Source organism: Salvelinus sp. IW2-2015, linkage group LG28, assembly GCF_002910315.2.
Source record: "Salvelinus sp. IW2-2015 linkage group LG28, ASM291031v2, whole genome shotgun sequence".
Taxonomy (NCBI): Eukaryota; Metazoa; Chordata; class Actinopteri; order Salmoniformes; family Salmonidae; genus Salvelinus; species Salvelinus sp. IW2-2015.
Genome location: NC_036868.1, coordinates 10,377,697 through 10,393,490, shown reverse-complemented (window position 1 = coordinate 10,393,490; position 15,794 = coordinate 10,377,697). Strand labels below are relative to the sequence as shown.

Here is a 15,794-nt window from a genome sequence, read left to right as displayed (position 1 = left end):
CCCAATGTTTTACAGTAGTTAATGGCTTTGAAGTTTTTGAAAATATTAAAAGACCACAGATAGTGAATTTATACTTTTAATATCTTGTGGGGACCATGGGGGTATGAAACATAATTAGAAATTAAATTCTAAAGGCATTTACAAGAAAACCCAATTTAATCAGGACATTAGTGTGTGTAGAACCAGTGCACAAAGATAGTATACGGTAATGGAAATATGAATGTATTTAAATATGAATAGGCTATTGGTCTTTGTCTTTTTATGTTGTGGTATGGCTCAATCTGGAAGACATCCTCATGAAATGGTGAAGTGTATATATCATGTGTGATGGGAAAACCAATCCCTGTCGAGTGGACCACCATCTGGTCAAGTGAAGTAATCATTATGGTCAAACATTATGATCAAAGGAAGTATAGTTCTGCTGGAAGAGACTCACATTTGCACTATGCCCTTTCAATTGTTGTATTTCACGGTCAGAACTACAACAAACGTACACCCTATTAATTGACCTTTGTTTCTAACCTGTCACCTAGGAGCTACAGAGGAACCAGAGGTGATCCCGGACCCAGCCAAGCAGACAGACAGGGTGGTGAAGATTGCTGGCATCAGTGCTGGGGTGCTGGTTTTCATCCTACTGGTGCTGGTGGCCATCCTTCTGGTCAAGAAGAGGTGAGTGGAGTGTCGTAAATAGTAGACACTGTGTTACTGGCTCTATGCTAGCATAGCATACCTACACACCATGAGAACACTCTACTCCATCACATGCCATCAACATAACCATGACTCTCAGCAGAGGCTGGGCTGGACTATTAGACAAGCCTACCCAATGAGGGAGGAAAGGGGGGGTGAGAGGAGGGAGGAAAGGGGGGTGAGAGGAGGGAGAGAAGGGGGTGAGAGGAGGGAGGAGAAGGGGTGGAGGAGGAGGAGAAGGGGTGAGGAGGAGGAGAGGGGGGTGAGAGGAGGGAGGAGAGCGTGGGGAGAGGAGGGAGGAGAGCGGTGGGTGAGAGGAGGGAGGAGAGCGTGGGGTGAGAGGAGGGAGGAGAGCGTGGGGTGAGAGGAGGGAGGAGAGGGGTAGAGGGACGGGAGGAGAGCGGGGGTGAGAGGAGGAGGAGAGTGGCGGGTGGCAGGAGAGGGGGAGACGAGACTACAGTATTGTATGTTATTGTTTATGCAGTGTCAAGACCATGTTATGACAAACTCTGGTAAACAGCCTTACATAGTCAGCGTTACCAGAGTTTGTCATAACATAGTTTGGTAGAGAGTTGGATTGAGTTTCAAGGTAGGCAGGCAGGGTACTGGACATGACTTAGATGAGGAGGACCCATAAGGCTTATCTCTCAGAGTAGCACAGTGAACTTTGGAGCATACAGATTTCCCCAGGTTTCTTGAAATGTCAGAGAATTTCAACTTTATATCTGAAGTGGCTGTCTGAAAAGCTGTGTAACATACCAGGATTTTTGGCTTTGCTGAGTTTTGAGGTGATTTGAAACTCACACAAGTGCATACCAGTGGGAACAATACTAATAGACTTTTCTTTGCTGAGAGGTGGAACATTTCTTTGAAGTCTTGGGGTGTCTTAATTAATAGTATTCCGATGTTTTACTGTGGTTTCACTGCAGCTTATAAGATTTCTGCTTTATGCTGTTTTTCCTCAAAAAAAGTGGACAGCTTTTTGTTGAGGGTTCCATTCAGGATACATACTGTAACAACAATATTGACTGTGCTCAAGTTTGTGCTAGCCTCAAGTTTATTCATTTTGTCACTCGCTTACCTCTTCATCCCACTCAGAAATGCTTGGAGCTGCTCATATCAAGGACTCATTCTGAATTTTGTTTACTGCTTGGTAATTACAGTATAGCTTATATGTATCTTCCTGGCTTTTATTTTTGTAGGATTGACTGTGTTGACCATCTAAATGCACAAAGTCAATAATTGTCTAACTAACAGCCCCCAGTAGAGAGTGATTGAGCCTATATTAATCTCTGTGCTATCCATTATTAACTGTTAGTGGAATTAATTAAGTCCAAGCTCAACATACTTTACTCTACTATACTTTTTGTTATAGTCATTAACATTTTCCTACTTGGACAAGTTATGGGGAATGGACTGTATTCTGGAAGTTATGGGGGAATGGACTGTATTCTGGAAGGTTATGGGAATGGACTGTATTCTGGAAGTTATGGGAATGGACTGTATTCTGGAAGGTTATGGGGGAATGGACTGTATTCTGGAAGGTTATGGGAATGGACTGTATTCTGGAAGGTTATGGGCTAATATATAATCCGAAACCTCTGATGTTGTCTAAATGCTACTTTTCTTTTTAGTCATGAGGCTTTACTACGAAGAATTGGTCAGTCAGGTGTGTACACACCACACACACACACCACACACACACCACACACACTTTCCTCTCTCTCTCTCTCTCTCTCTCTCTCTCTCTCTCTCTCTCTCTCTCTCTCTCTCTCTCTCTCTCTCTCTCTGCTCTCTCTCTCTCTCTTCTCTTCTCTCTCTCTCTCTCTCTCTCTCTCTCTCTCTTTCTCTCTCTCTCTCTCTCTCTCTCTCTCTCTCTCTCTCTCGTGTTTTACTAACCTTGTAGGGACACACAATTGATTCCCATTCAAAATGCTATTTTCCCTAACCTTAGCTCCAAAATATCAACTTAACCCTAAACCAAACTTAACTCCTAAACTAAACCCTAAATCTAACCCTAATACTAATTATAATCCTAAACCCCTTAGAAATAGCCTTTTTCCTTGTGGGGTCCATCAACATGTCCCCAGTTGCGTCATTTTTTTTGTTTGTTTACTATTACTATTCATGTGAGTACTTCTGCTCCCCGTCATTTTTTTTGTTTGTTTACTATTACTATTCATGTGAGTACTTCTGCTCCCCACAAGTATAGTTAAACATGTCCACACACACACACACACACACACACACACACACACACACACTCAGTTGGGGTCATGCAGAGGAGGCAGGTTGTAGAGATCAGGGTGTTTGGGGCCTTGAGAGAGCAAATTGTGTCACGCTGTAATTACTTTGTGAATCTCCTATCGATTTTGTTCAGTTTTTCAAATAAGGTTTTATAATGAATGCTGGCAAACTGAACTGTCTCCAGCACCTGTGATGAATACTTTGGAAAGAAATTGAGATTGTTTTAAAGGGAAAAAATAAATAACTTATCCTCAGTCGGGGCACACCTCTACATGCTGATCAGGTTTGGCAGGAAAGATGTGCGGAGAGGAGCCCTTACTCTGCGCACCTTTTCTCTCTTTCTATGACACATGGCACCATCGTGTGGCCATTTAGCAGAATGACAGTTTGAAATCGCCCTATAGAACTATTACCATGTACTGTAAGTAACAATATACATCTTTGTTGTCTCACATATTTAACAAATATTCTGACACCCACATACAATGCATGGGTCATTGATGAAAGCTTTTTCAACCAATGTGTTTTCAGGTTAGATTTACACAAAAGTGATCTACACAGTATCTAATGATCCAGGTTAAACAAACACATCCCAATGAACTTGAATGACATTAGTGCCTATCATCTGTGGGGTTCAGGAGAAGTGAATTTGAATGAGACTGATGAATGAGCGGTGCTTATACACCTGTTCCTGATAGAGATATCTGTAACGTTGTGGTTCTGTTCACAGTGTTGGACAGTCAAGCGGTGCCTGTGACTACTGATGAGTGAGGCTTTCAAATGAATCTTAATTGGCAGAGCAGCCTCTGTGTCTCTGTAGATGTTCTGCCAATTAAGGAATCATTCCTAATGACCACTGCTCATTTACAGCCGTCTCCCTCCTAATTTCCCCTGCCATCCCCCTTCCATACCCGATCCATAACCTTTCAACTTCAGAGAAAGCTCATTCTGCCACAGGTCATTCCTTAGCTCCATTCTTTCCCCCCCTTTCCCTTCCCTCACACTTTTCCCCCTCCATTTTCTTCACTGGGGATTGTTGATTTAGTGGAGCTGGTACAGGCTTCCTTTGTGAAGATAAAAGGAAAAGATCAGGTTATAAAGTGAGTCTTTTCTCTCTGGTCGTGAGTGACAGATGTGTGGGTTGAGTAATAATAACTAAGTTTCCCTTTCTCTGATATTGAAAGAAAGTTACTTTTCGTCGATGTTCTTCTGGATCAAATCTAAAGGAGTGGCTTTTGAATTCTAGTTAAGTATTCTACAGTAAGTCTGGCAGATTCAAAGCCCTTTGTTCAGTATTACAAACAATTGGTTTGTGTTGGTTTGGTGCTGGTGTACTATTGTAGTTGCATAGTAGTTCATGTTTTGTAATAGAATCTATTCCCTGTGGTTTAGAATATTTTTCAGAGAGGTGGGAGGGGGTTCATTTCATTGAATGCTTTTCATATAAGACATTGGCGTTAATTGCAGCGCCTGCTTTTGAGTTTTTGGATGGCTTCCTGGTTTGTAATTTCAGCCTGAAAAAGGACTGGTGTTTGGAGCGATGGGGCACCTTGGGTGCTAATGAGCCATAAACTCCTAATCCCATTGGAATGGATTAAAAGTACTGATGGTAATTGAATTCTGAAATATGACCAATGTCCCTTTGTCCCCAAAGTAAAGAGAAAGCTTGTGAAAATCAATAAAAAAGGGAGATATAGATTTGTTTTGGAACTAGTTAGCTTAACGTGTTGTGGGTGTCTTGGGTGTAGTTAATGTTGTTGGTGCTATAGTCACCCAGGTGTAGTAATCAACTAGACATCCTCTATCGGTTTATTCTAGAGATAATTAGAGGTCTATTTCTCTCTCTCACACACTGACCCTGTGTGTCTGAATCTCTCTTCCTCTTGTTAGTTGCACCGAGTTTCTTTTCTTCCAAAATCAGGTGACCAAGTAGAGTAGAACTCAATGATACACAAAGCAATACAAGTTAATGAAGTGGATATTGGAATCTCGTAGTTGCTTTGCACGGAAACAACGGAGGTTGAAGCCAAAACATACACGCAGTGGCAACATTTGTATGCTTCTTTTATTTTTATTTTACTTGCACATTATCTTCAATTACACTTTTATTTTCATCTTCATTTAGGAAAGTTGTGAGTTGATATCTGATGATTACATTACAAACACTAGTTACTGAGGAGATCAATACTTATGGGCAAGACACAACTCATTGATCTAATACAATAATGAATATGTGGTTCCCTTATTGAACAGAACCTATAAAAGATACTGCATCTTTAAAATGGTGGTCCATGACATTGCTTGTTTTCCAGGTAGCAAGAAGCTTGTTCTTTAGTTTGGCGCAATTTGTTTTGCAGCTGTGTTTCTCCACAATGCTTATCAAGACTTTTCTTTTCATATGTATCACCGTTGCCTAAATCTGGTGACAATAGTTTTGTGAGTCCAGTCTTCAAACTGTCTGACTGTCCATGTGAATGAGACAGTATTTAATGCATGACATTAATGATTCTGCCCAATTCCAAATTCAACCAGAACAAAAAGATGAACTATTTGCGTATTTGTAATGAAAATAATTTTCTCAATTTGAATTAATGCATGTAAAAATGAAATTCTAACATTAGGAAGTTAATTGATAGAGATTTAATTTTGTTGTCTTGCACTTTTTTCTGCTTTTGTTGATCCGACTGATTCACACTTTGCATTCACCAATATTTCTTCATCCTGCTGTCTCTGATTTGCGTGCCAGGAGGAGCTACTATTCTTACTCATATTACCTGTAAGTAAACAGACAAACAACAACAAAACAGAAAAAAATATATAATACAATGAGTGCACTTGTCCTTGGTTAGTTATGTAGTGTTTTAAAGATGCAGTATCCTTTTTTCAAGTGAAAACCCATATCGCTCAGAACCAATTGCCATTGACCAGCTCAAACATGCTTCGAAACACTCTCCAAACCAAAGTCATGATGACCAAAAGCGGTGTTATTTGAAAAAAGAATGCTGCACTTTGTGTCCTGTATTCAATCTGCGTGCATGTGGTTGTATGTATGTCAGTAACTCATGTATTTCATTACTCTTCTTCATGTCCTGGACCTCCTTTGTCCATTGAAAGGACACGGGGTAAACTGTGTGCCTCTACAAGTGCACACTGTTTGTGTTGTATGTCTTTTATATTTCATAAGCCCTTTCCAATTGGTTGCTCTGAATGTTGGTTGCAGAAGGTTTCCTCTTTGGTTTGGTGTAGGTTCTTCTGCTGTGATGCTGCTGTAGACAGTAGACAGTCATCTCCACACTGTGGTGCTTACCACTTGCTAAGGGCTGAAAAATAAAACTCCCCAATCTGTTGTCCTGACAAGTCTGCCGATGCTCTCCCATTCGACATGCTTGCCATTTCACCCTCGCCTCTGTGAGTGTTTTTTTTATGCTACACCGGCCTCGCATTTACCTCCCCTCCTCTCATTTTTGTATTTCTCACAATCATGTTTCATTTCATACCTAGAAGTGACACTCAACCTCAAGTGAATTCAAGTGAATGAGTCTTGTCAGAATTTCAGAGATTATTCCCCCAGACTGAGGATACTTTTCTCTCTCTCTCTCCCATGAAAATGAAAGACTGTATCAGCTGCACAGTGAACATCTTATGCTGGCTTCGGATAGTCCCTTCAAGCAATGTTAGGATATCAAATTTCTTAGCCCCCCCTGGGGGACATTTAGCCAATTATATCCTGTTAAGTTGGAATAATTGAACAGCTGAAAGTTACCAATAATGAACCTTAAAATGGTCATTGGTCAATGTTTTTACCAACGGGAAAGAGAGGTATCCCACAGTTTGCCACTATCAAAGGTCCTTAAAAGGTACAACATGGGAACTGGATCATTTTCTCACGGCTCTTGATAAAATTGAGCCTGCTGTGCATACCTATTTTGGACCCACTTCAAATGTATGATGGGCAGAAATGAGTATATTCTGCCTATAATTGTCATTTTACTAGAACTGTATGAAATTATACAATTTGACATCTTTCTCCTGCTGTCCACCCATCTGTCTCTTCTCTAGTACAAAGAGACCTCCTTTCAATTTCACTAGAGCGGCTCCTTAATAACCTCATCTCAATGCTTTCATCTAACTGCGAACTGCAATCAGAGGATAATTTGTACTGCAGCACCTTTCTTCAGGGTGCTCGCAAAGTGGAATTAGGAACTAGGAATAGAATAGAGTGGGTATGTGTTTTCATCGCAGTGCTTCTTTTTACAATACAAATGTAGAGAAACCGGCACAGTCGTAATTGCCCTTGAAATAAAAGCCTCCCAGTCTTGCAGGTGTTCAATCAGCTTTTCTCAACCAGGGGCCAATGAGGGAGTGCGCACACAATCAGTTAAATCGGTCAAACCATTTGGTATATCAATCTCGTTAATCTATAAACCCTATCTACTCCTGTCCAGAGGAAATGATAATGAGACAATCAACCAGACAGTGAGTCCCCAGTTTTCAGAATGTCTTGTCAGAGCCCAGATTGGGGATGAGATGCGGCAACCTCTCACCTTAGCATGAAGCATATGCCTTTCCCCCTCGAAGCAGAAGTTACTACTGCATGATTTCAATGCTTGAAATTGGACCCTTTTGGATTTCCCCCATATTTCTGCTACAGTATGTACCTAATGATACTTGACCCTAAGAATACAGTATTTGTGGGGTTTGCACATATTATTGGATGAAAACACAATTTTAAAAAGGCCATATGTGGAAGCCAAACCAATGGTCTGTTGTCATGGTGATACGATTTTCTCTTTCATTTATTTCCCTTTAGTCTTACCTGCTGTGTGTAAATACTCGACAACAAGGTATTTTTGTGATATTTAAACCTGCTTGTTTGATCCTTCAGGAAACTGGCCAAGAAGCGCAAAGATGCCATTGGGAATACTCGTCAGGAAATGACTCACATGGTGAATGCCATGGACCGCAGTTATGCTGATCAGAGCACGCTCCACACTGAGGATCCCATGGCCGTCACATTCATGGACTCCCACAACTTCAGCAACAGATGTAAGTATAATAGTCCCTCCGCAGATCCCTGGGGAACACCTCCCTCCACAGACACATGATACATGTGAGAAAGCCTCCTGACAGTGAGAATAGAGGAGGCTGGTGGGAGAGGAGCTATAGGATGACGGGCTCATTGTAAAGGCTGGAATGGAGTCAATGGAACGGTACCAAACACATGGAAACGTGTTTGACTCTGTTCCATTGATTCCATTACAATGAGCCTGCCCCCTTATAGCTCCTCCCACCAGCCTTCTGACAGTTAGATAACCCCTCTGCCTTACAATGGAAAAGGCCTTAGCACAGAGAAGTGTCCTATAAGTCAGGCTCTGAAGAGAGGCGTTAAGTTATACCTTACATGTTTTTACTTTAAAATGCATAAAAGGAAATTCCCAACATATGAATAAAAGCCATTAATGATTTGAACCTTTGTCGCAGGATATTTTGGTAGAATGACTTCTATTCTTATGCTCTGTTCATCTTGACCCTGGTATTTTATCATTCTGTAGTGTGCTGCAGCTTACTCAAGCCTTCTGGAATGTTCCTCATAAGATTTTTTTCCCTACAGTGCCTAATGATCCACTAGTGCCAACGGCAGTGCTAGGTGAGGCCCTGGTGCTATGTCATCTGCCCTGCCATGGCTTGTGTTCCTCATGCATATGTCGTTGTCACAGTCCTGTAGCCGCCCATTGTAAACCTGTAGCCGCCCATTGTAAACCTGTAGCCGTTCCATTGTAAACCTGTAGCCGTTCCATTGTAAACCTGTAGCCGTTCCATTGTAAACCTGTAGCCGTTCCATTGTAAACCTGTAGCCGTTCCATTGTAAACCTGTAGCCGTTCCATTGTAAACTATTGTCTCTGTGTTAAGTCTGAGTAGTCAGTCACATACAATTCATGGTAGCCTTGAGAATCTATCACTGTCAGAATGACTGGCCTCCATATTCACTTATCCAGTAAGGGGGATAAAATAGGAATTGTTTCCAGATTGTAGATTTCCCCTGGCTGCCAGTATAAAGCACTTGGCCCTCAGCCATGGTAGAGTGGAGACGTGGCAGTCCTCCAGTGAACAGATGAGCAACACTTCAGGGTTTAGGACCCACCCATGAGCCGTTGAATTGAAGCTAAACCCCAATCAGAGACTCACACTTCTGAATGCATTACAACTGTCTACAAGCTCCAAATCCAGCTCAGGGCATTGGTGTAGAGATGAAGAGGGAAAACAAATTCAAACTTAAGTGAAGATTGATATATGACAGATACATTCACCTGAGCCCCAACCTGAAGATTAACCTCCTACATAACACTGTTATAGAATGAAACCAGTCATCCTGTTATTGTGTGTAAGTCCTTAGAGTCAGACTTTGTGAGCTGGTGCCATTTTGCCACATTCTCAGCCTCTCTGGGACTTGTCTCTGTCTGTGGAGAGTCAAAAAACACATCTGACAGTTTCTATGTAATGGAGTTCCTATGTAATGGAGTTCCTTCCTGATGCCATGAGTGTTCACTCATGGCATCAGGAAGGAGAGTGTTAGACACGGTGACACTAGATACGGTGTAGTCCACACTGACAGAACAAGCAAGCAACCGCTGAGGGTCTTTACGGCTTACTGAAAACCTGAGTTTGATGGGGAATTAAAATTCCCCCTCAGGCCAGTGTGCTTGCTGTGAAAATATCTTATTTTAGCTCTGTGTTGACGCTGGGCTTGGTAATAGGAAGTGAAGGGTGCAGTTCAAGCCGTGACTCAATCTATCATGTTAGGGCAGAATTAAGAGGTACAAATTTGCTAATGAGTAAAAATGTCAGCTTAGATAGCCTCTACACTAGAGTGCAGCAGTTCTCACGAGCTTAGATCCCGCCCACTGCAGAAGTGTCTGTTTGTCTCGCCATAGCTCTCTAGAAAGCCATTTGCAAATGTGTAAGAAAGTCAGTGTTGGGTGTTGGTCATGTAGTATAGTCGAATCTGTCGTCGTTGTTTGGTGATCACCTCCACCACCCTAACGTTCCAGTCATGTCACGTCATTATATATATATATATATATGTATATATGTATATATACACACACACACACACACACACACACACACACACACACACACACACACACACACACACACACAGTTGAAGTCGAAAGTTTACATACACCTTACCCAAATACATTTAAACTAAGTTTTTCACAATTCCTGACATTTAATCCTAGTAAAAATTCCCTGACTTAGGTCAGTTCGGATCACCACTTTATTTTAAGAATGTGAAATGTCAGAATAATAGTAGAGAGAATTATTTATTTCAGCTTTCATCAAATTCCCAGTGGGTCAGAAGTTTACATACACTCAATTAGTATTTGGTAGCATTGCCTTTAAATTGTTTAACTTGGGTCAAATGTGTCGGGTAGCCTTCCACAAGCTTCCCACAATAAGTTGGGTGAATCTTGGCTCATTCCTCCTGACAGAGCTGGTGTAACTGAGTCAGGTTTGTAGGCCTCCTTGCTCGCACACGCTTTTTCAGTTCTGCCCACAAATGTTCTATGGGATTGAGGTCAGGGCTTTGTGATGGCCACTTCAATACCTTGACTTTGTTGTCCTTAAGCCATTTTGCCACAGCTTTGGAAGCATGCTTGGGGTCATTGTCCATTTGGAAGACCCATTTGCGACCAAGCTTTAACTTCCTGACTGATGTCTTGAGATGTTGCTTCAATATATCCACATCATTTTCCTGCCTCATGATGCCATCTATTTTGTGAAGTGCACCCGTCTCTCCTTCAGCAAAGCACCCCCACAACATGATGCTGCCACCCCCGTGCTTCACGGTTGGGATGGTGTTCTTCAGCTTGCAAGCGTCACCCTTTTTCCTCCAAACATAACAATGGTCATTATGGCCAAACAGTTCTATTTTTGTTTCATCAGACCAGAGGACATTTCTCCAGAAAGTACGATCTTTGTCCCCATGTGCAGTTGCAAACCGTAGTCTGGCTTTTCTATGGCGGTTATGGAACAGTGGCTTCTTCCTGGCCTTTTAGGTGTCGATATAGGACTCGTTTTACTGTGGATATAGATACTTTTGTACCTGTTTCCTCCAGCATCTTCACAAGGTCCTTTGCTGTTGTTCTGGGATTGATTTGCACTTTTCGCACCAAAGTACGTTCATATCTAGGAGACAGAACGCGTTTCCTTCCTGAGCGGTATGATGGCTGCACGGTCCCATGGTGTTTATACTTGCGTACTATTGTTTGTACAGATGAACGTGGTTCCTTCAGGCATTTGAAAATTGCTCCCAAGGATGAACCAGACTTGTGGAGGTCTACAATTCTTTTCTGAGGTCTTGGCTGATTTCTTTAGATTTTCCCATGATGTCAAGCAAAGAGGCACTGAGTTTGAAGGTAGGCCTTGAAATACATTCACAGATACACCTCCAATTGACTCAAATGATGTCAATTAGCCTATCAGAAGCTTCTAAAGCCATGACATAATTTTCTGGAATTTTCCAAGTTGTTTAAAGGCACAATCAACTTAGTGTATGTAAACTTATGACCCACTGGAATTGTGATACAGTGAATTATAAGTGAAATAATCTGTCTGTAAACAATTGTTGGAAAAATGACTTGTGTCATGCATAAAGTAGATGTCCTAACCGACTTGCCAAAAGTATAGTTTGTTAACAAGAAATTTGTGGAGTGGTTGAAAAAACGAATTTGAATGACTGCAACCTAAGTGTATGTAGACTGCCAACATCAACTGTATATATATTTATTTGTGTGTGTGTGTGCGCATATATATATTTGTATTATATATGTACTACAAACCCTGTGTGCTAACTGTTGACCTAGCTAAAAGCTCTTGTTTTTTTCTTTTCTTGCTGCCCTACTTGTAAAGTGCCAATTACCGGTAAGTGCATGTGACCAGTGTGTGTGGAAAGTGTCCCAAAGTGCTCAATGAAATGAAAATAAATTGATTGCCAGAAAACATATACTGGATGATTTATCCATTAAATGGATGTGTGTCCGTAATAGTAGCTAACTTCCCCTCCACTGACAGGCCCTTAAACCGTGACTTAACGTTCCCCTAAACCTACATCTGGGGGGTGGTAGTAGCTCAGGAGCTAGCCAAGCAAGAAGGATGTACAGCTCATGGCTCAGTAGGTCATGTGATTGATTGCCGCTAGATCATGCTGGGCTTTAGAGGGGTGTAGATTCTTCCTGAGGAGAACCTGGGACTCAACAGCCAACCACCTCACTTTCCCACACACACACACACACACACACACACACACACACACACACACACACACACACACACACACATATCTCCTGTCTCCCGGGCAGGCTGTTAAATGGCTGTGTGTCTGAGGGTTTGACATGGTTCAGATAAGACATTAAAGGGCACATATGGTGCCTGTCAGGCCTGAGAGTGTCCTACCCTCACACTGCCTCTCAGTGAAGCCCCTGTGTCTGTCCGTCTGTTTGTCTGCTGGGAAAGGCAGGCACACCACTCCTCGGCTATATCAACCTCCGTCTTGCCCACTCACCAAGCTGACGCCACACGTCAGTGACTGCCAGTTGCCATGTGGCTTACATCCCTCACATCTTAGCTGTTTCACTGGGGAGCTGCTTTAGATACATAGTGTACTGGCAGGAGTCATGTTATTTGCCAGAAAGAAAATGCTATGTTCATTGCCATTTTTGCAAGAAAACCATGTTGTGAGAAGCACACCCAATGTGGTTATAATAAGGATTCGTCATGATTTGCACACAGGTCAGATATGTGCTCTGTGAGTGTTTGTGATGTTGAATGATAATGGTCCTTCACAAGCCTGTGTATTCCTCACCAACGTGTGATTTCCCTGGACAGATGAGAACCACACTGCAGCTGCTGCAGAGTCCAGTCGGCTGCTGGACGTCCCTCGGTACCACTGTGAGGGGACAGAGTCGCCCTACCAGACCGGTCAGCTGCACCCAGCCATCAGGGTGGCTGACCTGCTCCAACACATAAACCTGATGAAGACCTCCGACAGCTACGGCTTCAAGGAGGAATATGAGGTCAGACCCCACGACTCTAGTCTACAGTATACCCATTACATAACACAAGGCCCTAAGACTCTAGTCTATACTTATAACATAACATATTTACAGTGGTCCTAAATGGCAGAGTAGCTTTTAAAATTAAGTGACAGACCCTTAGGGCCACCATACAGTTTAGCTAAATGAATGTGGTCCTCAGCCCTCAAGACAGTCTTACTCATAATCTCGCTATTCAAACCGTCAACACACCTTTAACTTCATACAATTCTGATCTGGCTCAAATGAAACATACAACTCCATTTTTGGGAGGTTCTTAAAAATAAAATTTTCCTTCAGTGAAGAACAAGCTAAAATGTAATAGGGATTATGTCACATCCTGTCGTAGTTCTGCACCGCTCGCTGTGTAGACTGGATGGGCGACCACAGCCCTGCACAGAGAGAGTTTCCTGTCAGCGGGCGGTTTGCCAGTGAGACGCTCTACACTGCTTGCAGGGGTTTAGAGACGTTCAGTTTCTTGCTCTGCAGCCTTTGAAAGTTCAAAGGCTTAGTTTAGAGTGTTGTGAAAAAAGTTACAGGCAAAGACTTCTATGGCTCAGCTCTGATAGTCATCTCCCCATAGATTTCTTCACAATTGTGCTGTTGTTCATTCAAGTGGAATTGTGTCTGTTTAAATGTGACGTCCTGTTGTAGTATTAGATAATGATCACATTGGTGAAGACCAAATGTAGAGGTTTTAAGCATCAAACCCCACACTGCATTTACTCTCCAGCCCTTTTTTTATTGGCCACATTGTTGCCGGGAAATGTGTCGCTTTTGCTACCTTGTGTGTCTATTGTTTTCTGAGACCCAACAGGCCAGACATCGAAGCTTTGAAGTGATGGTTCTTCGACAGACATACAATAGAAAAGTCAATAGAAAACTGCCTTTTGATTATATTGCAGTGCCTTACCCACCGTCTAGACAGTAGTGTTGTATATACTTGCTAAATGTGTTTTCTGATCAGCCTCACTCACTTTGTTCCATTCTGTTTGGTATGCAGAGTTTTTTTGAAGGCCAGTCCGCTTCCTGGGACGTGGCAAAGAAAGACACTAACAGAACCAAGAACCGCTATGGAAACATCATTGCATGTAAGTCTTGTATTTAACTTCTAATAAAGTTTCTAGGTGTTGATGACCTTTTGGCTAGTGTCCTCTTTTAGGAATGAGCTCATTAAAATGGCGAACCATAAAATCAGTATGTTATCATATCCTTGCCTGACTCCTCTTAATCTCAGGAGATTTGAAGAATAATTTGGATTGGACTTGCTGTCAATGAAATGAAACTAGCCAGCCTATTAACCCCTGTTGTTTTACAGACGATCATTCTAGAGTGATCCTGCAACCAATGGAAGACGACCCTTCCTCTGACTACATCAACGCCAACTACATTGACGTAAGTGGCGCAGCCTCCTCCATTGGCGAACGTGTGCGACACAACCGTCCTTCTCTCGTATGTGAGGCCTTCTATGCATGTCTTTGTCAACAATATGAATACAGCTTTTATTTCCCTCCTTCAGTCAAAGTACTTGTACTCACTGACATTGTTGTGCTTTCTTTCACTCTTGCCTATGATTTGGGCTGTAGATATGGCTGTACAGGGATGTAAGTATCACTGTAGGGGACCTCACCACACCTCATGTTTCCCACTCTCCCTCCTCGTTCACCTCTGGTTACTTCTAACAACATCTGCACGGAAACGCATGAGATGTTCTCCCATCTCCCCCCTTTTTGATTTGATCCTACCATTCTGTTGTTCATCAGCTTCTCTCATTTCACATGTCCTCATGCCCGACGTGTACATCCCTGATCTGTGTGCTATTGTTCTCGATAGGAATGGTTGTCGTATTTACAAGATGGTGGCCGCCTGTGTTTTTCTTTTGTTGCCTCCCCTACTGTGCCTGTACCCAGACAGATCAAATCTGATAGGGATCGTTTGTAGTGTTAGGACCTATTGACTCTATAAAATAACTTTGTAATAAGCAGCCAATTACAATAATGTAGAATTCCTACGAAGTAATCAATAGTGAAACATTCTTGGCATTAAAGTACACCGGAGTTGAGCTTCACAAAGCAATAAATGTCAATTTAATTGACAGATACTCAAAGCACAAGGAAATGTGCTCTCATTGAATGTTTCTATTAGTGAATTAATGGATACATGAGAACAGCTCTGTGCATATTAGCACATAAAGCCATTGACTTTCATGAAGATTGATCTCATGCAGTCCAAGCTGGAGTTGAGGCACGGTGTGGTATGTAGTAGTCTGCTGTTGTTGCTACACGATATAAAAGTCTTACCCAATGATATTAACATTGTGATGTTGCCCTTTTCAGGGGTATCAGAGGCCAAGTCATTACATTGCAACTCAAGGTAAGAATAAGTACCCCCCCACACCTCTAAAGAATGATTTGATTCTCATATAGTTATCAGATTGTATTGTATTTAGTTCACATATTGTATTTATTTGTGTTGATTGATTGATTGATTGATGGATATGTGTTGTCCTGTCCAGGGCCTGTCCATGAGACAGTCTATGATTTCTGGAGGATGGTCTGGCAAGAGCAGTCTGCCTGTATCGTCATGGTCACCAACCTCGTGGAAGTTGGACGGGTAGGTGATAGTGCCATATTACTGTCAGATCCAAAAGCACAGGAGGCCAATGTACTGTAGGGCCTTGATCAGTCTTTATATATTAATCTTACATACTGTATACCTGGGCATCTATTGTGTGTATTGATGTGTGTGTAGTATTTAAAGAC

At 42.1% G+C, this 15,794-nt stretch overlaps 1 protein-coding gene across 15 annotated transcripts in view; it reads left to right on the top strand.

Moving 5' to 3' along the window:
• Positions 1-15,794, top strand: part of LOC111954396 (receptor-type tyrosine-protein phosphatase kappa) — a 165,397-nt gene that overhangs the window by 137,913 nt on the left and 11,690 nt on the right. For 3 of the 15 annotated variants that reach the window (XM_070435798.1, XM_070435799.1, XM_023974113.2), the window contains exons 14-23: positions 534-669; positions 5,684-5,713; positions 7,823-7,983; positions 8,549-8,584; positions 12,827-13,014; positions 14,036-14,123; positions 14,351-14,484; positions 14,619-14,636; positions 15,369-15,405; positions 15,548-15,645. In XM_070435798.1, coding sequence (XP_070291899.1) covers positions 534-669; positions 5,684-5,713; positions 7,823-7,983; positions 8,549-8,584; positions 12,827-13,014; positions 14,036-14,123; positions 14,351-14,484; positions 14,619-14,636; positions 15,369-15,405; positions 15,548-15,645 — 926 coding nt within the window. The remainder of the gene's footprint in view (positions 1-533; positions 670-5,683; positions 5,714-7,822; positions 7,984-8,548; positions 8,585-12,826; positions 13,015-14,035; positions 14,124-14,350; positions 14,485-14,618; positions 14,637-15,368; positions 15,406-15,547; positions 15,646-15,794) is intronic. The other 12 variants (XM_070435803.1, XM_070435802.1, XM_070435805.1 and 9 more) reach the window with 10 other exon arrangements.